Source organism: Equus caballus, chromosome 16, assembly GCF_041296265.1.
Source record: "Equus caballus isolate H_3958 breed thoroughbred chromosome 16, TB-T2T, whole genome shotgun sequence".
Lineage (NCBI taxonomy): Eukaryota > Metazoa > Chordata > Mammalia > Perissodactyla > Equidae > Equus > Equus caballus.
Window position 1 is genome coordinate 79,585,714 of NC_091699.1, and position 21,497 is coordinate 79,607,210.

Here is a 21,497-nt window from a genome sequence, read left to right on the forward strand (position 1 = left end):
AGAGGCAGACCTGGAATTAGTCAATTCTGCCAGTTTTTCTAGTTTCTATATCTGGTTTCCCGTTCTAATGTGTTGTGTGATTTCTGGCAAGTCATATATCTCTAACTCCATTTCTTTCTCTAGTAAATCATTTCTAACCCTTTTGAAGATGTGTAACTGCCATATAGTTTAGGCAACCGAATGGTATGCCCATTTTGTAGATATGGAAGTTGAGGACTTCTTAAGATTAAATAGCTAATCAGTGGCAAAACTGGGACTGAAAACCGGTCCTCTATGCCTTCCAGACACTCTGTGATAAACCTTTAACAATTAGTTTTAAGTTACACACCCTATTTCCTTCTATTGTATCCTCTCTAAACATTCATAACCTCATATATTCTTTCCCAACTTTAAAATTGCAGATTACTCTATAGGAAAAGATATAATATAGCATTAATGTGTTCCAAAATATTTTAAACTTTGATAAAAATCAATGAAACAAGCTAAGATAGAGATATGTTCTACTGGGAAAAGCGTGGGACAAAATTGGAAGACTTGGCTCAAATTTACTTTCTTCCATTTGGGGTTAAATGGCATTAAGCAAGTTACTCAATTTCTCTGGATCTCAGTTCATCTTTAAAAAGGAAATAATGATATGTATATAAATCTTCCTGCCTAGCACACAGCAGATGCTCAACCAGAATTAGTTCTTCCCCTCTCTACTTCTTAAGTCACTAGGTGTATTGGAAATCTAATTGAATCAGAAACCATTATGGCGCTCTACAAGTACTTAATGTATGCCTATTGAACGTAAATCTGAGCCAGAGGTAAAGATCTGAAACAATTTGTTTCAAATCTCTGTAGCATGACACTACTGTGAGTGGCCTACAGATGGCGCTAAATGTCTACAACGGAATCCTTCCTCCCTATGCTGCCTGCCACTTAATGGAGTTGTACTCTGAAGCAGGGTGAGTATCTGAGAGGTACTTTTCAAAATTAACATCCCTGGACCCCGGGTTTTGTTATTATTATTGTTATTGTTGGTTTAAGGGTTGTTTTGTCTATTGATTGGTTTGAGTTGGTTTTATATTCAGAGGCAAGAATGGTGCTGACTAACAGTATCTTTGCTAGTCGTGACCCCTTTTTTCTTTGTTTTCATGAAGGCTTTTATTGGGAAATAATGTACATACACAGTAGATGCAAAATTTGAGAGAACCACCCTAAGTCATAGAAATTACGTTTTTTAAAAAAAGATGAAGGCGTTCTAACACATATGTAGACATTACACTGTTCTCTTGGAAAACTGAGGCTGATAGAAGATGCCAAGAGAAAAATAAAGTTGGTTGATAGTTATATAATAATGTTCTTTCTATTAAAGACTTCAAACGTATCCATGCAGCTTCTGGTGATTCATATCTGCCAGTTAAGATGCTTTAAACACAATTTCTGACCAGTGTTCACCACTTTGCAATCTGGTGTGGCCCTCCACAGCTGACCAAGGCTCGGCTTGAACCCACTAGAAAGACCAAAGTTAGTGACCGAATGTCTGAGTTTACCCAGACTGAAGGGCTTTCCAGAATGCATGAGTTTCATTGTTAAAACCAGGAAAGTCCTGGGCAAACCAGGAAGAATTGGTCACAATAGCCAAGGTCACACCAAGAATTTGTATCAGCTGTGACACTGGCATGCTCATTGGAAAGAAGACAGAGGAGGTGTTTTGGGCAAGTCACCAGATCTTGTGGGATATTATTGGTGGAATAAGAGCAAGGAAGGGGCTGAGTTAGAGCAGTGACCCCAGAGTGTTATTTCAGAGTTAGTTGTGGAGGTTAATTTTGCCCTCCCCACAAGGCATTCACGAGCTGCAGGCGGGACCAGCTTGACTGTGCAGTAGCATAGGGTCCTGTGCTCAGAAGAGCCCGTGCTTGGTTTAATGATCTGCTGATGCCATCTTAAAATTCTTAATAATTTTTAAACAAGGGGCCCTGCATTTCTTTTTGCAAATTGCGTAGTCCTGGCTGTCGGTTTCCAGCCCCCCGGATTTGTAGAGTAGGAAAGGAGAAGCATAGAAGCCTCATCCTCAGCCACCATCCTTACTGTTTACAAAGGAAGCGAGTCCTGCACAGTTAGGGAAGGGGAGGGTCATCCTTTATTGACCCTCTAACCCGGTGCCAAGTACAATGAGATAGAACTAAAATGTGATCTTAGCTATCTTTGCTCTCAAATATCTAGAGTCAGGGTGGAGAGACAATACCCACAACATGGGGAATAGCCAAACAGAGCAGAAAATGGGAATGAGACGACTGTAGACATAAAGTGCTCTCTTAACAAAGCCTGCATAAGTTTGCCCCTTCGAAGGTCAGCTCTAGGCAGAGTTAATAAATCCAGCGAAAATTCCAGGATCAGCTCTAGGAGTAGGCACTATCTCTTTGGGGATAACACAAAAGAAGCTGCCCACTTTACTCGAACCTCCCACCTCTTGGTTTCTGCACCCCGGTGGTCCTGAACCTGCTTTTATTTAGGGCGCTGCAGCGTTTTGTCCAACTGAATCACTTTCTGAATCAAGTGGGGGTATCTTTCAATGAGATACATTGACATACAGAAAAAAACTTAACCAAGGGCCACTCACAGGTAGAAGTCAAGTTTGTCGTCATATTGGGTTTTTTTTTTTTAACACTTCAGAGAAATGTCAAGAGTGAAATTTGCTTTTAAATTAGGAACAAAGAGACTCCGAGTTAACAGATACTGTATATGCCTACATCCAAAAGTGAGCCTGAGCGTAAGGCAATCCCACCTTTTCCCTGTGAGAAAATAACAAGAGAGACAGAGAGGATTTTTAGATTTTTAGCCATCTTAAATATATAAACTTTTAAGGTTGTAGATAAGATGGCTGAATATATTCTTAAAATATCTAATTTTTAGTTAGGTACATAATTTTAAAATCATATACTATATAAAATAATTCACTAAGTTAAAAACATTGCTTCTTTCCACTTCTGTACTTTATGAAACACTTTTATCTGAACTCTTTGTATGCATCTTAAAGTTGTGTCTTGACCACTGGAGCCATTTTGAGTCCCCTAAAACTGTCTTCCAAATGTATTAACTAATAAGGCTGCCATACAAATGAACCTCAAGTTCTCAGAGGCTTAGCCCAATGAAGATTTATTTCTCACTCACCTAACAGTCCCCCACAGGTGTTCCTGGCCAACACGAGGTGACTCACCCATGGTGTGATTCGCACGCGGTGATTCAGGGACCTAGGGTTCCATCTTTTGGACCTACAGTTTTCAAGAGTGCCATACTTACTCTTGTAGAAAGGAATGAGAAGTTGGAGAAGGCAACCTGCTTATCAACCATCTCAGCCCGGAAGGGGCACCTACCACTTCTACTCACATTGTACTGGCTAAGATCAGTCACTTGGTCCCTCCTAGGTGCAAGGGAGTCTGGAAAATCTCGTCACTTGTCAGCCATATCTCTATTCCATGGAAAGAGAATCATGAATTTTGATGGCCTATTAGTCATCTTTGTCATATCATCTTGAGATAAAAGATACTGTACGGTCACTGGAAAAGTTATTCTAGGATCTAAGTACTCATTCATATCATATTTGGGAGTTTTTTTAAACATATCTTATAAGTAAATATTTGTGGTTACTACTGTTTAGATGGCTTTCTAAGGTGATGTTTTAAGAGGCTTGTTTATAACAATATTCAAAAGTTGCAATTGTGTGGTTACTACCCCAAGAAGGATTGCTAAATCCTACTTGAATTTCTCTCCTACCTCTTTGGCAAATGACTTCCATGAGCACCTCATACTAGCTTTACCAGATTAGTTTAGGCCACTGGTACCTCCTGAAACAATACATTGCTTTTTGAAATAAGATATTGAGAGATCCTTCCTTAATATGAGAGAAGGTAAGGACTTGGATATACACCACCACCCCCACCCCCCGAGGTATAATTTTGGTAAGTCCTGCTGTATATTCAAGCACGTATGTTATATATTACTCAATTCCATGTTTATGGCCTGGTTAAGGAGAGAGGAGATAGGTTCATTCAGGGGAAAGATTGAAAATTACTGAGAGAAGGAAAGAGAGAAAAGGAAGGAGCAAATGAGATGTGTGAAAGGGAGAAAATAGGAGAAAGAAATCCCAAAATTCCACCTTCCCCTCACTTCTTACTCAAAGACTCATCAAATCCCTCCCAAATCCCCCAGCAGTTGCCTCTCAGCTCTTCCTCTGATTAAGCATCCTAGTTCCCCCCTCCTATGTCCCTGATCATCCAACAAATCAGCCCTCCCATTTCCACTCTCTGGATCTTGCCCGTCTGCCCCAATCTCCCTATTCCTGTACCTAAATTGGCTAAAATCTACTCTTTCCCATAAATTCTTCCATTAGTCCCTCAACTGACATGTTACAGTTCAGGTGGAAAGAAATTCAAAGGCAGTTCAGCAACGCAGAACTTACAGAGCTATCTCCTCTCCCTTCCTCCCCTTCCTCCACCAGGGAGTACTTCGTAGAGATGTACTATCGGAACGAGACGCAGCACGAGCCACATGCCCTCACATTGCCCGGCTGCACCCCGAGCTGTCCTCTGACCAAGTTTGCTGAGCTGGTTGCCCCTGTGATCCCCCAGGACTGGTCCACGGAGTGTATGACCACAAGCAACCACCAAGGTACTGAGGACATTACGGCTTAGGGTATATACAGAGCTCTGCAGAAAGGACAGAATGCCCTTTCTCCAGGCCAGTGGTGCTTTGAGAATTTAATTTGGCCATCACCCCCAGCTTTGAGGGAAATGGGTTTGGGGTGATAATTGTATGTTACAAGGACCCCCAACTTCAGGCAACTCTTACCTCTCTACCTACCTCTGCCCCCACTTGCCTAAACCTTGGCTTGGTTTTTTCATTGTTAATACAAAAGGGCATCAGTGGCAAATACAATCAGAGGCAAAGCTTAGATCAAAGTTCAAGGGGCTGCCATAAGCCTTATGATGGGTTACACAGGACCTTTTGTTGTTTAAGGACTCCCAGATTTTGTTTGTGCAGGATTAAATGAGGCTGTTCCTTAAGCGCCTGAAATGGAGCAGGTTTCAAACAAAATCCGCAATCTAGGGTGAGAACAAGGAAGGGAAGACTTTAATCCTAGGCTAATGGGCAAAGGACCAACTTACCCATTAGTTCCAGTCTTCTCACAAGGAGAGGCAAAGAAATGAAATACAATGGAGAGATCTGGAGAAATTATTCACTGGGAAACTGGTACTCTCTCTCTTTATTTATTTATTTATTTATAAAACATATGGGGAGGCAGAGCTGAAAAATAAATACCTCTTTGTATCCTTTGGCCCTGGAAAATTCATGTTACTTTTGAAGAAACCAAAATGAAACTTGCCAGAAAACTTTGCTATATATAATACATATGACAACTCTTGGAATACATACATCATAGCAAATAAATAATTTGATGAGAACAAGATATTCAGGCACCACACGTCAGAGATGAGAGCCCTGAATGAGTGAAGTTTCTCCTGAAGCTCTGATGGTAAGAGATGTTGAATCTGAAGTTGATTTAAGAGAGGAAGTATGATGACACATATCAAACTGGAGCAAAATTAGAAATGTGAGAATGTTCTGAACGCCTCCAAGATCAAAACTTACTGGAATGTTGAAAGTGTGGCTATGATATCTCTTTTGAGGACAAAAAGAACGTGTGAGGCTTTGATTGTGGTATCGTCAGAAAACCTAAGCAAACTACAGGTCCTGATAAAACTGCTCATTACACAAGAAGAAATCGTGTTCAAATGATACTTCTTAGAGTCCTATTGATTTGCCATGTGGCAAATGCAACACCATGCTACATTACCATTACGGATAAAGATGAAATGATTTCTAGAGATGATTTCTACTGGATGCCAGAGTCTAGAGCAAAGCCCTCTCCTGCCTGGTCTTGGGATCACTGACACAGGACATCAATTAATATGTTTACTTGTATTATTTCTTTCCCAAGTAAATATTTGGCCTTGGGGCCAAATAATCATCTAATTATTCTTTCTCCTCCATGCATGTAACTTTCCTCCAGCAGTGAGCCAAATGTAAAATAGTGAATAAAGTCATTACTGGGAAGTTCAAAAGCATTACTTTTATAATGAATTTTTAAAAGTGTGTGTGTGTGTGTTTCATTAGAATAAAATTCCTGAAGGACAGATTTTAGGGGTTCTATTTTTGTTTGGGGGTTTTAATTTAACAGGAGGGGAAATATTAATATAAAGAGAAATGATCTGACTGGTGTAAATGAATATTTTACATTGAAAATGCATTTAGATTGGACTTTACTACAGATAAAGGCTAAGCTGATGGATGCCTCTGCTTCATCTATTCAAAATGGAACTTGCTAAGAAAATGCTCTCGCAAAATTTACAATGTAGTGGGAAAGTAAAGAGATACATAATACACAGAATAACAAAGACTATGTCTTATCACTCCAAGGGTTGTGATGGGAACAAGAGTTACCTGGATTTGGAAGGAGGGAGGCAGTAAGGAATGGCAGGGAAGACTTCCTGCAGGAAGTGGCAACTGCACCAAATGAAGTAAGTTTGGATGGAGGTTTCCAATGGTGTGTCACAAAGTGTTAGAAAGGCATTTGTCGAATGTCCTGGTGGCTTGAAGCTGGAAAGGATAAGGGAGTTAACTCAGAAGATTCTGTAAAAGTTTAAAGATTTATATGATCTAAAGAAAAACCAGAGTACAGAAGATCCAGAATCTTCCTTCCCACAGGTTTCATTGAAGGGGCCAATTCTAAGGAGAGAAAATGTCATCTCCACAAGAGCAAAGATTTTATCCATGTTCTCTCCTATACCTGTCCTTAGCTCCTAAAAGTGCCACTGGTATGGATTGGCGCTCCATAAACATGTGCTCAATGAGTGTATAAATTAATTGCCTTTCCTCCTTGAACTTACTCTTTTCTATCTTGATTAGAAGCAAAGACCAGTGATCTAGGAGTTATTTTTGACCCTACCCACTCCTTCATCCTCCACAGCCAGGCTGTCCCCTCCTCTTATCAACTCTACGTGTAGTATGTTTGCAGAATTCTTTTCCTCAAGACACCGATAGCAAGAATTCAATATCCAAATAGAGTGGAATATAATTAAACAGAAAAAATGTTAATAAAAAGAAAACTTTAAGGACTGTTGCGCTGGAGCCACTCAAACAGATCTTGAGTGGAATGAGCATATCACTTCCCAACTCTGAGTTCAATGACTTCAACTTGGCAGTTTGAAATTGGTCATGGTGTCATGGCAGTGGTATTTTCACTATAGAAATCAGCATGTGCCACAAATCAGAGTTTTGTTTTTTGACTTTTGATTTTTTAGATCCAGTTTACCAGCACATCACTGGTTTAAGCTCATAGAAAACTTGTTAAAAGTCTATAACATGAGGTGGTCTTCAACGAAGGGAATTCAAAATTTGAATTTCTGTAAGGAAAAAGGATTCGATTTGTTCTCTGTGGTCTCAAAGAGTGATGTTAAGGGCAGCAGTAAACATTTCAGGAAGACAGACTGTGTTCAGTGTTGGGAAATTCCTCAGACCGGAAGTGTCCATTTGGCTCGATGACCCCTTGCCTTGGCAGAGACACTATAGAGCAGGCTAAAGCCTGGAAGGTTGTAGGGGTTGAATGACTCCTCAGTAGGGCCACCCAATTTAGCAAATGAAAGTACAGGATGCTCAGATAAATTTGAAAAATAGCTCTAACTGCTGAATTTTTATAATTTATTGAAAAAAAGTTGAATTCAGGACATTTAGGGTGTCCTGAGAAATCCAATACAGGAAGCAGGGCAAAACCACTAAATACAGGACATGTCCTGGATATACAGAATGTCTGGCAGCCCTCCTCCTCAGGATATTTCCACCCATGAAATCCTAACCATACTTATATGCAGTGTTTTCAGCTAGTGCTGGTAGATCCAATTAATTTCATTCTCATATCAATTAGGTTAACCAGAGCCTTTGCTGGGAAATTCATGATAAGTCTAAGTTCCATACTATGTTACTTTTTCCATGCTAGTTACTAAAAATAATAAAATCTTATTTTTAGAAAATGCTTCTTTAATTCCAAAATTTTACTAACACAGGCTTTCTTTGCTAGCACTCTCTCAATCCCTACCTCAATCTCCAACTCCAATTATTTCACAGGAAGGCAATTTACTGGTGGGAAGTTCCAGTTTCCCCTCATGATCTTTGTAAAGCTGAGAATCTATGGTACATATACACCTGCCCAAGATTCAACCATGAACTTTTAAAGACAGGACCCATACCTTTTTCCTTCTTGAATCTTCAGCTTGTAGACAATACCTAGAACCTGGTACCTTCAATCAATATTTACTAATTGAACAAATGTTCAGTCCTCCATACCTAGCCTACTTTCTCGTGGCTGGGCCTAGGTGTCAAAAGCCTGGAACTCAGTTGTTCAACAAATAGGGAAGAGAAGCTGTGAATGAGCCTTGAATATATAGTTATTGACTATATATATGTATGTATGTACCAACATATTCGTATTATTTGGCTTCTGTTTTCAGCATAGTCACCTTGGCATTCTCTTATTACCCCGTTGCTGTTTAGAGCCCCTGTTTAGTGGTACCCCTTCCTGCCTCCCTCCTCCCTCAGAGATGAGGGCATCTAATTATAATACCTTTTTCTCATCCTTGTTGCCATTATCATCATTTTCCCAGGACATGTCTCATCATTCAGTAATGACATTGGGAACTTGTTTTGGTATACACCAACTTACTCCTTGCTCCCACTCCTGCCCTCAACCTACATAATTCTGACAGTCATAACAATGGCCATCCCATACCCCGCCCACCACACCACTAGACAACCCTAGATCAAATCAACCACACAGTTTCGCTGTTCCGATCTGTTGAGTGGAGCTGAAGCCTGCTGTCACCATTTCAAACTATAAATGTTGAAATTTCTATTCCAACCTCAGCTGCATCTTTCAACACTGCTTGGTAAATGTATTCACCCTGACTGGATTCCTTTCCTGTTTCTACAGGAAGGCCTTGTTATTTTTCCCAAACTTCTAATTCCATCTTGGCTTCTTTAATTCTCATCAGATGTCTTGAGAAGAGCAAGATAATCCATTGAAAAATTTTTTAAGTTCTCCTGTCAGTACTTCAGAATATCTCAGTAGCTTTAACCTGTCTTTACTGCTGTCCCTCAGGAAAACATGTTCCTCCTTGAGTAACCTCCTTTCCTCGTGCATATGATCCCACCCCTACAGAATCCTCAGACCTCAATGAATCCCTTAGTTTCATTTTCTTCCTCTGTACGGGCTCCTTCCCTTCTCCTATGAAAATGCCCAAATCTCCTCTCATCAGAGAGCACCCTCAAGTGCCTGTTCCATCTCACTCTCTTCAATCCCAATGTTCTTGAACTAATAATTTACATTCTCTGACTGTATTTCTTCATCTCCCTCTCACTCCTGACTATTCAGTAAAATGATGTTCATCCTTCCTTCATCTCTTCTTTGAAACTTCCCTTTTCAAAGTCACCAGTGCCTAATTCAGTGGCTTCTTTTCCTTTTCCTGTGAAGTGGGTACCAACATCCCTATTTTACAGAGAAGAAAACTGAAGCTCCGAGAATAACGTGCCACAAGTGGCAAGGTCAGAGTTTAAGCCTAACGCTTTCCAACACCATGTTTCTACTTTTTCATGTTTCTTTCCATTCCACACTGTCTTGTGGACTATTCCCTTAGGAAAATTCCCCAAAATAGGATTAGTGATTCAAAGTATATGACTATTTAATAAACAATAGATATTTATTGAATACCTATTATGTACTCAATATGTGCCTATGTAGCAGATGTTACGTTTGTTGAGGAAACAGAAGCAAAACAAGAAAATTGTCCCCATGTGACTTTTAGATCTTGGCAGGGAGATGGGGAGGCAGGCAAGGAGGACAGAGAAATAGAGAATTAATGAAGCCCTAACAGTAAAGTACGGTAAATACATAATGAAGGACATGCTGTATATAATGAAGGACATACAGGCGACTATAAGAACATACAGCGGTGGCAATTACCTAAGTCTCAGGGGTCAGAGAAGGCTTCTTAAAGGGGGTGATGTTGAAACTGAAACCTGAAGGACAGAGGGAATTAACCAGGTGAATGGAGGTGAGGAGAGAGGAGAATGTTACAAACAAAAGAGAGAGAATGTAGAAAGGCCAAGAGGCTAAATACATGCATGGGGCATTTTAGGAACCGGAAAAAGTATGTCTGCTGAGAGTGCAAGGAGGCTGGAGAGGCAGGCTTAAGTGTCTCATCACCGGAAGGTTTTAGGTAGAGGGGAGATGACGTAACTGCCTTGTTTCAGAAAGACCTCTTTGGCTCCCATGGGGGGACTGGATTGGAAAGCAGTGGGACCGGGGGCAGGGAGAATAGTCAGGAGGCTATTGCAGTCATCCAAGGACTAGGGTGAGTGAAGGAGAAAAGCAGACTTATTCAAAGGAGGAAAAGAAGTAGAGCAGACAGGACTTGGGGATTAATGGCAAGAGGAAGAGGCTTTTGAGACATATTGCCAAAATAGTTTTCAAAAAAGCAGTGCCAATTCACACTGCCTTCAGCAGCTTTCACGCATTCCCATGTAGTGGACGTCGTCAGCCATTACCTGTACCGGACCTCTTTGCAGTAACATGCAATTGATCATTCTCTCTTTTCTCCGATTCTAGAACATTACTCTGTCAAACTCACAAAATCCTTTACAGTACAAGGGAGTACATAATTTAAGAAATAAACACCAGAGAGAGAGACAGAATCTCTCCTGAGTCTTCTCTTTGTTCTCAGACTCCTTGTTCAGTTTTTCTTGGGTGGATCGTTTCTACCAACCCCCTAAATGATTGTGTCCCAGGGCCCGGTCCTTGGTTCCCTTATTCCACACTCACCATAAGCCGGTATTACCCAGGCCTGCATCTTCTATAATTCTTACTTCTATATCTACACATAAAATTCTAGACTTGTTTTTTCCAGCTGCTTACTGACCATCTCAATCAGGATAACAAACCGTTGGAATCCTACATTTGAAACAAAATTTGTTATCTCCTCTACTCCAAACGGATCCTTTTTTAATGTGCTTCCAATCTCAATTCACAGCCTAATCGTCTTGTCATTCACCCAAGCTAGAGCCCAGGGGGTGGCCTTGACCACAACTTCTCTGTGGCCAGTATCTTTAGTCCATCACAAAGCCTGTCAGTGCTACTTCAGGAGTCTCCTGAATTCTCTCATTTGCATTCTCAGGGCCACAGTTCCAGTGCTGAGCGCTCAGTATCTTGTCAAAGGCATTTTAATAGCTCTCACTTACGCCTACACTATCTCCGTCATCCTATCTTTTTCCAGTTGGGGCTTTTTTAAGACACAAATTAGCCCATTTCACCTCCATGTGTAATAATTGCTGATGATTTCCATTTGCCTCATGGCAAACCAGACCTTCTAAAGTCTTGGCCCCAGCCTACATGTCTTATCTTAGCTCTCCGTAACCTATACTCCAGCCACATGTAACTACTCATTATTTACCAAACAAACTCTTGTGCAACTCAGTCTGTCTCATGGCAAAATCTTCTTTGCCGCTAGGCCAGCCCAAATCTTATCATCTTCTCAGAAGACTTTCCAAATTCTTTGTCTTCCAAATAGAATACCTTGTGTTAATTGCAACTTTCTCTCTGTCCCAATGACATATCTTTTACAACTCTATTTTAGTATTTTTCATGTTATTTCATAATTGTCTATCTGGTTCTCTGACTAGATATTGAGGTTCTCAAGAGCAGGGATCGTGGAACCTCAGAACCCAGCACACAGCTGACCTGGAACGTGGTGTGTGCTCACTGCATGTCTAAGAGGGAACAAAGGAAGGAAAAAGAGAAGGAAAGCACATTCCGTGGGACCACCATGACAACATAGCCAATAAAAATAATTGAAAATAAATTTCCAAATACAGAAAGTCAGCCATGAGCATTAATTTTGAGAATCGTTAGTCTCTGCCTTCCTCCTCCATTTCCATTTAGTCGTTTCCTTCCTTCCTTCCTCAATTCTTTTTAGTTCCTTCCAACTTTGCATTAATTCTATCCACAGTGCTAATGTTACCCATCCACCAGGATCTAATTTTACTAATATTCACCTTCTCGTGATGTAAGAGGAACCCTGACATCATGAGAAAAGTACAGGACTAAGAGTTGGGAACCTACGAGTTCTGCATCATTAATTCTTTCCACAAATATTGGTTGAGCATCTGCTATGTGCCAGGTCCTGTTCTAAGTGCTTGGGATACATTCATGAACAAAAAAGTCAAAGGTTCCTGCCTTCACAAAGCTTACATTCTATTAGAGAGAGGGAGGGATGGAAAATAAAAGATAAACATAATAAATATTTTGGAAGGTGAGGATCACAAGTGCTAAGCTGGGGGTGGGTGTGGGGAGACCCACTTTTAAATAGAAAGCCCTCATTGATAAGATGAGATTTGAGCAAAGAAGGTGCTGGAGTTACCTGCTGCAGAGATTTGTGAGAAGAGCATCCAGGCAATGGTAACAACTACAGCAAAGGCAGTGAGGGGAGTGTGGCCTGTTTGAGGAACAGCGATAAGGCCTGTGTGACCAAAAGAGAGTAAGTGAAGGGAGAGTGGTAGGAGAGGAAATCCAAGAGGTTAATGAGGCCAGATGATGTAGAGCCTCATAAACTGTCATCATCAGGACTTTGGCTTTTATTCTGAGTGAGATGAGCATTCATTGCAGACTTTTTTTTAAGTAGAGAAGTCCATGATTTGACATGAAGTCATTCAGCTGCTGTGTTGAAAATAGATTGTGGAGGAGAAAGAATAGGAGCTGGGAACAAGTCAGGAGGGCGTTGCAGTAATCCTGGCAAAAGATGATGGTGTTTCAAAGCAGGGTGGTGGCAGAGAAGGAGAGAAATCACTGGTTTATGGATATAGTTTTTGGTAGAACTAACAGGATTTCCTGACAAATTGGATGTAGGATGCGAGAGAAAGACAACAGTCAAGGAAGACTCCAACGGTTTGGGCTGAGCCATTAGAAAACAGAAGTTTCCATCAACTGAGATGGGGGAGGTTTCAGCAAAAACAGATTTGCGGGAGGAGGGGGAGGCGGGGATCAGGAATTCAGTTTGGGACTTGTTGAGGTTGAAATGCCTATTAGATGTCCAAGGGAATATGTCAAGTACACCATTGGATATGAGTCTTGGGGAAATTTGGGGAAGATTTAAATTTGCAAGTCATTAGTGAATAGTTGGTTTTTAAAATCATGAGACTGATGAGATCTCATGTATTCCAACCCAAATACAATTATCTGCTGAATTTTAGCCAAATGATCCAGTCTCTCCACTTCTCATCTTTCTCTTCTCTACAATGATAAGATTAAGCTAAATAAACTTTTTTTTTTTTTTTTTTTTGCTGGGGAAGATTCACCCTGAGCTAACATCCACTGCCAATCTTCCTCTTTTTGTATCTGAGCCGCTGCCACAGCATGGGCACTGACAGATGAGTGGTGTAGGTCAGCACCCGGGAATCGATCCCAGGCTCGCCAAAGTGGCATGTGCCAAACTTAACCACTAGGCCACCGGGGCTGGTCCTAAATAAGTGATTTTCAAGTGTGTTCCATGGAGCATTAGTGTTCTGTAGACAGAGCTATCAAGATCAGAGAGATGTTTGCTCTCTCACTGCCTAAGCCAACAAGCAATCTCATATTTTTACAATGAAAAGTAAACGTGCATTTAGAGATGGTGCAAACTGATATTTATGATGTGTATACTATAGTGAACTAGGGTGTTGAGAGTGGGGGTAACTTTTCAGATGAAATAATGAATAGCATCTCATAAAAAAACTACCTCATACATCCGCTTCGTGATTGGTCAGCTATCAAAGAGGTATGTGTAAATAAGGTACAGGTTAGCAATAGCACACAGTTATCCTAAAAATGCTTTCCAAGGTCAACATGAGTTCAAGGTTTCCTTTCTAAAAGATATTTACCAAAAATCAAATTCAAAGACTAAAAGATGATATTCCATTTCTTTTAGACCCAATTAATGATTGCAGTTGAGTATTCAGAATTTCCTCGGACCTTGAGATCATGAACAACTGATCATTTTAACTGTTGAAAAATACATGAAGTTAATGCTGGAAGAGGACGTTAGAAAAACTTCAGTCAATTACCCTATTGTAGTGGAGCCGCTGAGGCCCAAAGGTCGAAGGTCACAGTGGAACTGGAACCTAGGTCACTCCCCACTCCTAGCTCAGTGCTTTTTTCACCACACTATGCTGACTTCAACACTGCTGCTTCAGAAAAGCCACTGAAATCTACCATTAAGGAAGAAATCAACACTGATATGTGATCTTCGTATTTTCCTAATCCATTTATTTTAAATTAACGCTCTTCCTGTTTTTCCACAGTTCTGAAGACCATCCTTGCTGTTGCCTTTTGCCTGGTGTCTGGCGTCCTAGTGGTGCTGCTGTTTACCCTCATCCGCCATGGGCCCTGCTGGCAGAGAGACTCCTATCGGAACATCTGAACAGACGGCTGAATGAGGGCAGACACGCCAGGCCAATTTTTGTGACGCGACATCGCTCACCGATGCAGCATTCAAAGGACAGGCTTTCACCATGTGGGCATCACTCTGCCCACATCTGTCCCTTTAAGTCTGCCTAGAGCAGGGCCTGAACTCACAGTGACGCAGGGACAGCTGCTGGACTGACTGATGAAAGGACACCCAAGTTACTCAGCTAGGTCTCCTCACCATTGAACTCCTCATCGTGGGGTGGGCTTCTCATTCAGCTAGAAAGAGGCTCTTCTGCAAAGAATACTCGTATTCTCAGGTACAGATGTCCAGAGAGAAATACGAAGGCAAGCTCCAGTCAGCCTTTTACCTGCAAAGAGCAAAAGGTGACAAGGTGTGACAAAGACATAAATTAGAGAAGACTGGACAATGGGGAAAATTAGACTAGAAGTAGTATTACATAGGATGATTCTTAAGAAATTAGACCCAGTCAGAAGGTATAAATAAACCTTTTATTTAGCTGTTGGGTAGGTTTAATACAAACATTCACACACTCTTAAAAAGAAACACCCAGCCAGTGTTGGATAGCTAACAGATTTCTGTATGTATGTCTACATACATACACATATCTATATTGAAAATGCCTTGGGAAGAGGCTTTTAATTCTCAGAAACTGTAATATCAACTACTTCAGTTGTAGCTCAGGTCATTTTCCCCACAATTCTATAATTGGGAATAACTGGAAACTCCTTGAAGCCATGGTTCTTTTTTTTATCTCCACTATCAGAACTGGATTTTTTTTTCTTTTTGCTGAGGAAAATTCACCCTGAGCTAACATCCACTGCCAATCTTCCTCTTTTCTTTCCTTTTATGTGAGCCACCACCACAGCATGGCCGCTAACAGACAAGTGGTGTAGGTCCACGCCTGGGAACCGAACCTGGGCTGCCGAAGTGGAGCATGCCAAAATTAACCACTAGGCCACCAGGGCTGGTCCTCAGAGCTGGATATTTTTAGACTTGTAATTTCCTTATTTCATTTTAAAAGTAAGAGATTTTACTTTGATAGGGGTTATTCATGGCATGATAAAACAGTAATATATTTTAATTGCTGCAAATAGATCTGAATTTCTTGAGAGGGGAGGTAGAAAGAAAAGTGGACTGAGCCATTGCTTCAGCTCCACACTGGCTTTAGGCCAATGACTTGGAACAAGTTATTTTAAATATTCAAACTTGGCTTCATAACCTACAAATGAAGAGTCTGGACAAGGTGTACATAGAAGTCACATCTAGTTCTCATGTTCTGTGAACAACATTTTTTTCATTTTATGCTCTGGATTGGTCATTGTCCAAGGAGGCACTTTCATGAATGGTACCATTGTAGTAAGCCTGAAATTTATTCTAAACAGTTGTATTCTGTGCTGAGCCTCCAACCATCCAGTCGGTGGGAAATTCAGTCTCATTCGTTAGTAGGGATCTTCACCTCCTCAGGTTCTACTAAAGGTCCCAGAGTGTACCTGGTAGGAGGAGTCAGTTGACAGTCCTCTAGGCCACTGTCCACACTGGTCTCCAATAAGCTCACTGTCCGTGCCTACATGGTCTTCTAAACGTAGGCGGAGGACATCTGTGCCATGGCTCCCAAGGCCACACACTTGGAGTTCACCAGCCTGGCATTGTCCAGTCTTCTACTTGGGATCTTTGCCCAGCACCGAAACCCCCCCCAAGACTCACTCCCCATCTCTTAGTCTCAGGAATCTTCCTCTCCCCTTGTATCCCACAGCTTCCACCTTTAAACTCTAAGCACTTACCTCTGTCACCTCACGTTCTGCTATTTCTCACTGAGCCAAGGCTACTGCAGGCAAAAGCCTGGGAAGGACTTGTCTTCTCTTGCCTGGCCACTCCTGCTTCCAGCTACAACACAAGAAGCACGTAGGCAAAGAAACGCAAGATCTGGCTACATTCTCAGCTTGGGAAAGGGAAAAGTGTCTATAGCAGCAAGAACATCAATGACAAATTTCTGTCTCCATAGAGTAGACAGCCATACAATAATGAAGCCACAATATCTTATGCTAATATAAGTGATGAGACTTTAAAATGGAAGTACAAACAGAACCACAAGTCATAGATTTTCTGATTCATTCAACAAAGATTGATGGTGGACCTAATATGAAGAGTAAGGTGTTGACCCCAAGAGCTACCTTTACAGGGTTGGTAGAATTTAAAAGTAAAAGCTTTCACAACCTTTTCCTCATATCATCTTTTCATACTGTCAGTAGCCAAAAGGATTTCTACTTTCTGTTGGTTCTGAGGGATTTTTTTTAAGACCCCCCATTTCTCTTCCTTCCACTATCTCTTGATTATTGTAAAGAAAGTTCTCACTCTCAATTTAGTTGTTTCTTTCACCTTCCACAGAGCTACTCTGTCGATAAATACTGTAATTGTTTTTCATACTTCATGGCAGGATGAAAAATCACAAATGACAAATGATCTATAGTGATAAAGCAGAGAGCACAAATGTACTGTAATGTTTCTCAGGAAATAAGCTACTCTTCCAACTTCAGCAGGAAAATATGTGGATTCACTCTACTGATAAAAGTGGCTTTTTCAGATGGGTCAGGGAAGACCAGTCTAGATGACATGATGATAAATATTGCTTGAAAGACAATTGCTAGGGAGATAACCTCTGCTCTGAAATGTATTCCCCACATTTGAACCACTGTAGAGGGCTTTGAACAGGATTAGAATAATGCAATAATTACCACATAGGGAAATTCCCTAACATAAAAAAATATCAACAATGTATATATAGGAAAGTTCTAAGGAAGAGTTGTAGGTACAATATTCCTAGCTGGAATGGTGTTGTACAAAGAAAATATTAAGAGACTAGGATTATAAAAAGAGTTGTTTATGGCATTAGAAGAATGCAAGCATTAGAGACAAACATTTTGCTGGAAGTCATTCAACCAACAAACCTTTTCTTCTTAGAACTGGCGTTTCTTCTCCCTGAATTCATCATTCAATAGGGAACCTATTCTCCCAACTTCCCGTTCTCTTTCTGTCTTGTTCTAATATTCTTAGCATTGACTCTTTTTTTCATAGCCGGGGGATTTCTCAGTAAGTGAAAATGAAAAAGTTAGTTCTCTTTCAAAACTCTCTTTATAGAAACCCCGCATTTGAGCAATAATGGATGTGTGCTACATTTTGGTGCTTTAGACCGGGGCTGCTGAGTAGAAATATAATGTGAGCCACAAATGACAGGCACATATGGGATTTTAAATTTTCTAACAGCCACATTTTAAAAAGATAAAAATAAAGACTGAAATTAACTCTAATAATAAAATTTATTTAACCCAGTGCTTACCCCAAAATATCACTTCAACATAAAGTTAATATTTTACAAACTATTAATAAGATATTTTACAGTTTTTTTTCATACTAAGTGATTGAAATCTGATATGCCTTTTACTCTCTTAGCACATCTCACTTTGGACTGGGCACATGTCAGGTGTCAATAGCCATATGTGGCTGATGGCTGACATATTGGACTGTTGCACTTTAAACCATCAGGTGACAAACTTTTTGAAGCAACGAGAATGTATTCTTTGTTATAATTTGTAAAACCCACTTTCAGGTGAAGAAATAAAAGTTATCTTTTTTACGTCTACCTCTTATTATTTTTGCATGCATGCCTAATTGATAAAAGATTTTTCCGAAATGTTTTCTTTGTAAATCTGTCTGAACTGTAGCAGTGTCTAGTTTTTCTGAAACTACCCTAAACTAAGTGGACTAGTTCCTCTTCTTATTAAATGCCTTAAGAAGAAATCTGACAGCACGCTTAGAAAAGAAGTACTGCTAGAGTTTAAAAGTTTATTAAATTTTTTATTACAAGTAATTGCATTCAAACAAAAATAAATGCAGATAATACAGAAGAGCATAACAAACAAAGTGGAAGGTCTTCCTACCCACTTCCAACTGTCAGAGGCTTTCAATTCTTGGGGATATCTTTCTCACTTTTGAGAGCCTATGGATGCCCCCAAACTCTGTCTTCTGGTACTTCAAGCCGGTAAGACTATGGGGTTTTTTTCCCTCCATTTTAACCGTCTCATCCTCACCCTCTGCCCCTGCATGGCACAGACTTGAACCTGCTCTCAGGCTAAAAGCCACAAAAAAATAAAACTCACCTAGCACTATTCGCTTTTTTCTAAATGCTGATTCCCCTCCAGTATCTGCCTGCCTTTGATTGCTCCCAAGTACCTTTCATTGTGGTTGTATTTTACACTTTGCCCAGAGTTTACAGTTATTTGTGGAAGTTAGTGTGCTAAGAGGTACATAACCATGATCAGAAGTGGATGCTCTCACTTGCATGAGAAGGGCTGATTCGAGGTTCTGTGTAAGGGTGGGAGTTGTAGCATCAGGTGCTCAGTAGTGTTTGTGGGCAGGGAAGTGGTATGTCAGCTAGGGACATCTCAAAAAATAAAAGGACTTTACTTTTGGCTAGGGTGAATGTTTGTATGTATGTATCTCTTGGGTGGAATGACCTTGACTTTTAAAAAATTTTCCCTCAGTGTCTGTAATGTAAGTCCTGAATTACCTCAACATCTGCTCTGTCTCTCCTTCAGGGCACAGAAGCCACACTAGGAGTCTTCTCCAAAGAGGACCCTCTTTCCACAGAGAGCGCTCCTCCGGATTCTACCTTGGTGGCAGCCACTCTGATATATGGAGGAAGGAGTGGGATGAGCAGCTGATGGGAAATGCATTCTTGAGTTGCTTACCCCGACAAGTGCTCCACAGTTCCCCGATGCTCTATATGAGGAGCCAAGCTCCAGCCTTCTCTGTGGCTCCCTCAGAAAGAAACACATTCATCTCTGGTCGGCCCTAGTTTCCACCATATTTTTCAAAAGAAATCTTAGCTTAGGGGCTGGCCCCTTGGCCGAGTGGTTAAGTTCGCGCGCTCCGCTGCAGGCAGCCCAGTGTTTCGTTGGTTCGAATCCTGGGCGCAGACATGGCACTGCTCATCAAACCACGCTGAGGCAGCGTCCCACATGCCACAACTAGAAGGACCCACAACGAAGAATACACAACTATGTACCGGAGGGCTTTGGGGAGAAAAAGGAAAAAATAAAATCTTTAAAAAAAAAAAAAAAAGAAATCTTAGCTTAAGAAAAGGTTGAGTACGTTGTGCCATTATTTGACATGGGAAGTCCAGTACTGAATTACTTATAGACCCTGACTTTATAGGGCTCACAGAGTAAATAATTTCTTTAACTGAGTTTTTCACTTTTCACTGGCTTATATTATTTTTCCTTCAGAGCGCCTCAAGAATTTGGCCCTCCCTTCTGTAGTCACCACAAAATTTTGCTCTTCAGCACCACATTTCTGGTTGTAAACCACGTGGTCACCCCTCCTTCCAGTTAATTTTGCACAATATTTTTAAGACTTATTTCTGGCCCTTGTTCAAGAACCCTATATATTGGGTTGATTCAAATTAGTTCCTCTATAAATACCTGTTGATTGACCCAACCAATATTGCTGTTGGTGCTCACCATACCAGCTTTTGATCAATTTCAAGTTGGAAGCCCCATCTCAAATTCATTAATGATAGAGACTCTACAAAAGTATAACTAAAACAGCAGTTCTCGAACTTCAGTGTGCTTAGAATCTCCTAGGATGCTTGTTAAAGATTCAGCTTCCAAGGTCTCAGTTCCAGAAATTCTGACACAGTAAGCCTAGGAATCTGCCTTTTTAACTGCTATCACACATGATTCTGCTTAAGGAAGTTGCTGACCTTATTTGGAGAAACCCTGCTCTAAACTATGCAATAACCCTTAGGGTGAGCAGAAGACTCACCTGCTACTTCAGGTTTATCTACTTCATCATGAATCTGTGAAGTAACTTAGAGGTCTAAAACTGCCTTAAGTAGGCGTTGAAGATGGATTTTCAAAAAAAGAATCATAGAAGTTGGAAATGAGCTTACATTTTGAAACGTAGGTTTAATAAATCTCACCTGAAGACTGGAGGAAATTAAAGAATTAGGGCCTGTTAAAATGGTGGTCTTGAGGACAAAGGGTGATAGCTCCTCAAAAAGGTCGGCCATTCACAATTTGTGGTTCCCCAAAAAACTCACTTATTATTAAATGAATAGTAGTATGCTTACAGTGATATTTTCATGGCCCAAACATAGGAAAAAGAAACTTACAATGTAATATAATATTTGAAACAGTAACTTCCCTGAAAAATCTGGGACAAATAGTAACTTTTAGCATACCACAGAAAATTTAAAGCCAAACTTTAATATGTAATCTGTTCTTGTTATATCTTCCAAAACTCCTTGTTATCACCACTTCTTCCTGTCTTCCATCTCTCTTACAAATGTTGTGCACATTGAATCATACTTGAAACAAATAAAATGGTTGGGGAAAAAATAGAACTTTTATGTCTCTCCTTCAATCGTTAAAAATGTATTTTTGGGGTTTTTTTTTCCTTTTTTTAACAGTATCTTGGCTTCTCACATCTATGCCTGATCTACTGATAACTAAATTATTTTAAAATTTTATAGAAGAGGGGCCAAGTCTTAAAGCAAATTGTTATCAAGTACTTTTGTGTTAGAAATTACTATTCTTGGTGAAGTGACTCATGGGAAATTTTATTCAACGCCACTATCTCTATGTCATTAACCATTATCAAACATGGAGCACAAAAGACAATAGGGTAGTGGAGCCAAACTGTGTAGGTGCAAATCCCAGCTCTACCACTTTCTAGCTGTGTGATCCTGGGCAAGTTATTTAACTTCTCTATGCCGTAGCTTCCTTATCCTTAAAATGTACATTATAATGGCACCTACCTCAGAGGGTCATTATAGGGATAAATGGGTTAATATTGGTAAAGTGCCAGGAAGAGTGCCTGGCACAGAGTAAACACCATATAAGTGTCTGTTAAATAAAATGTTGAATGAAAAAGGCAGGAATTTATCAT

General features: G+C 40.4%; 1 protein-coding gene across 1 annotated transcript in view; it reads left to right on the top strand.

The window, feature by feature from the left end:
• The window catches only part of ACP3 (acid phosphatase 3), a 46,627-nt gene extending 28,444 nt beyond the window's left edge, over positions 1-18,183 (top strand). The window contains exons 9-11 of the mRNA XM_001495610.7: positions 844-947; positions 4,484-4,653; positions 14,425-18,183. Of these exons, the coding sequence (XP_001495660.4) occupies positions 844-947; positions 4,484-4,653; positions 14,425-14,543 (393 nt within the window). The 3' untranslated portion in view covers positions 14,544-18,183. The remainder of the gene's footprint in view (positions 1-843; positions 948-4,483; positions 4,654-14,424) is intronic.
• Positions 18,184-21,497: the final 3,314 nt, after the last annotated feature.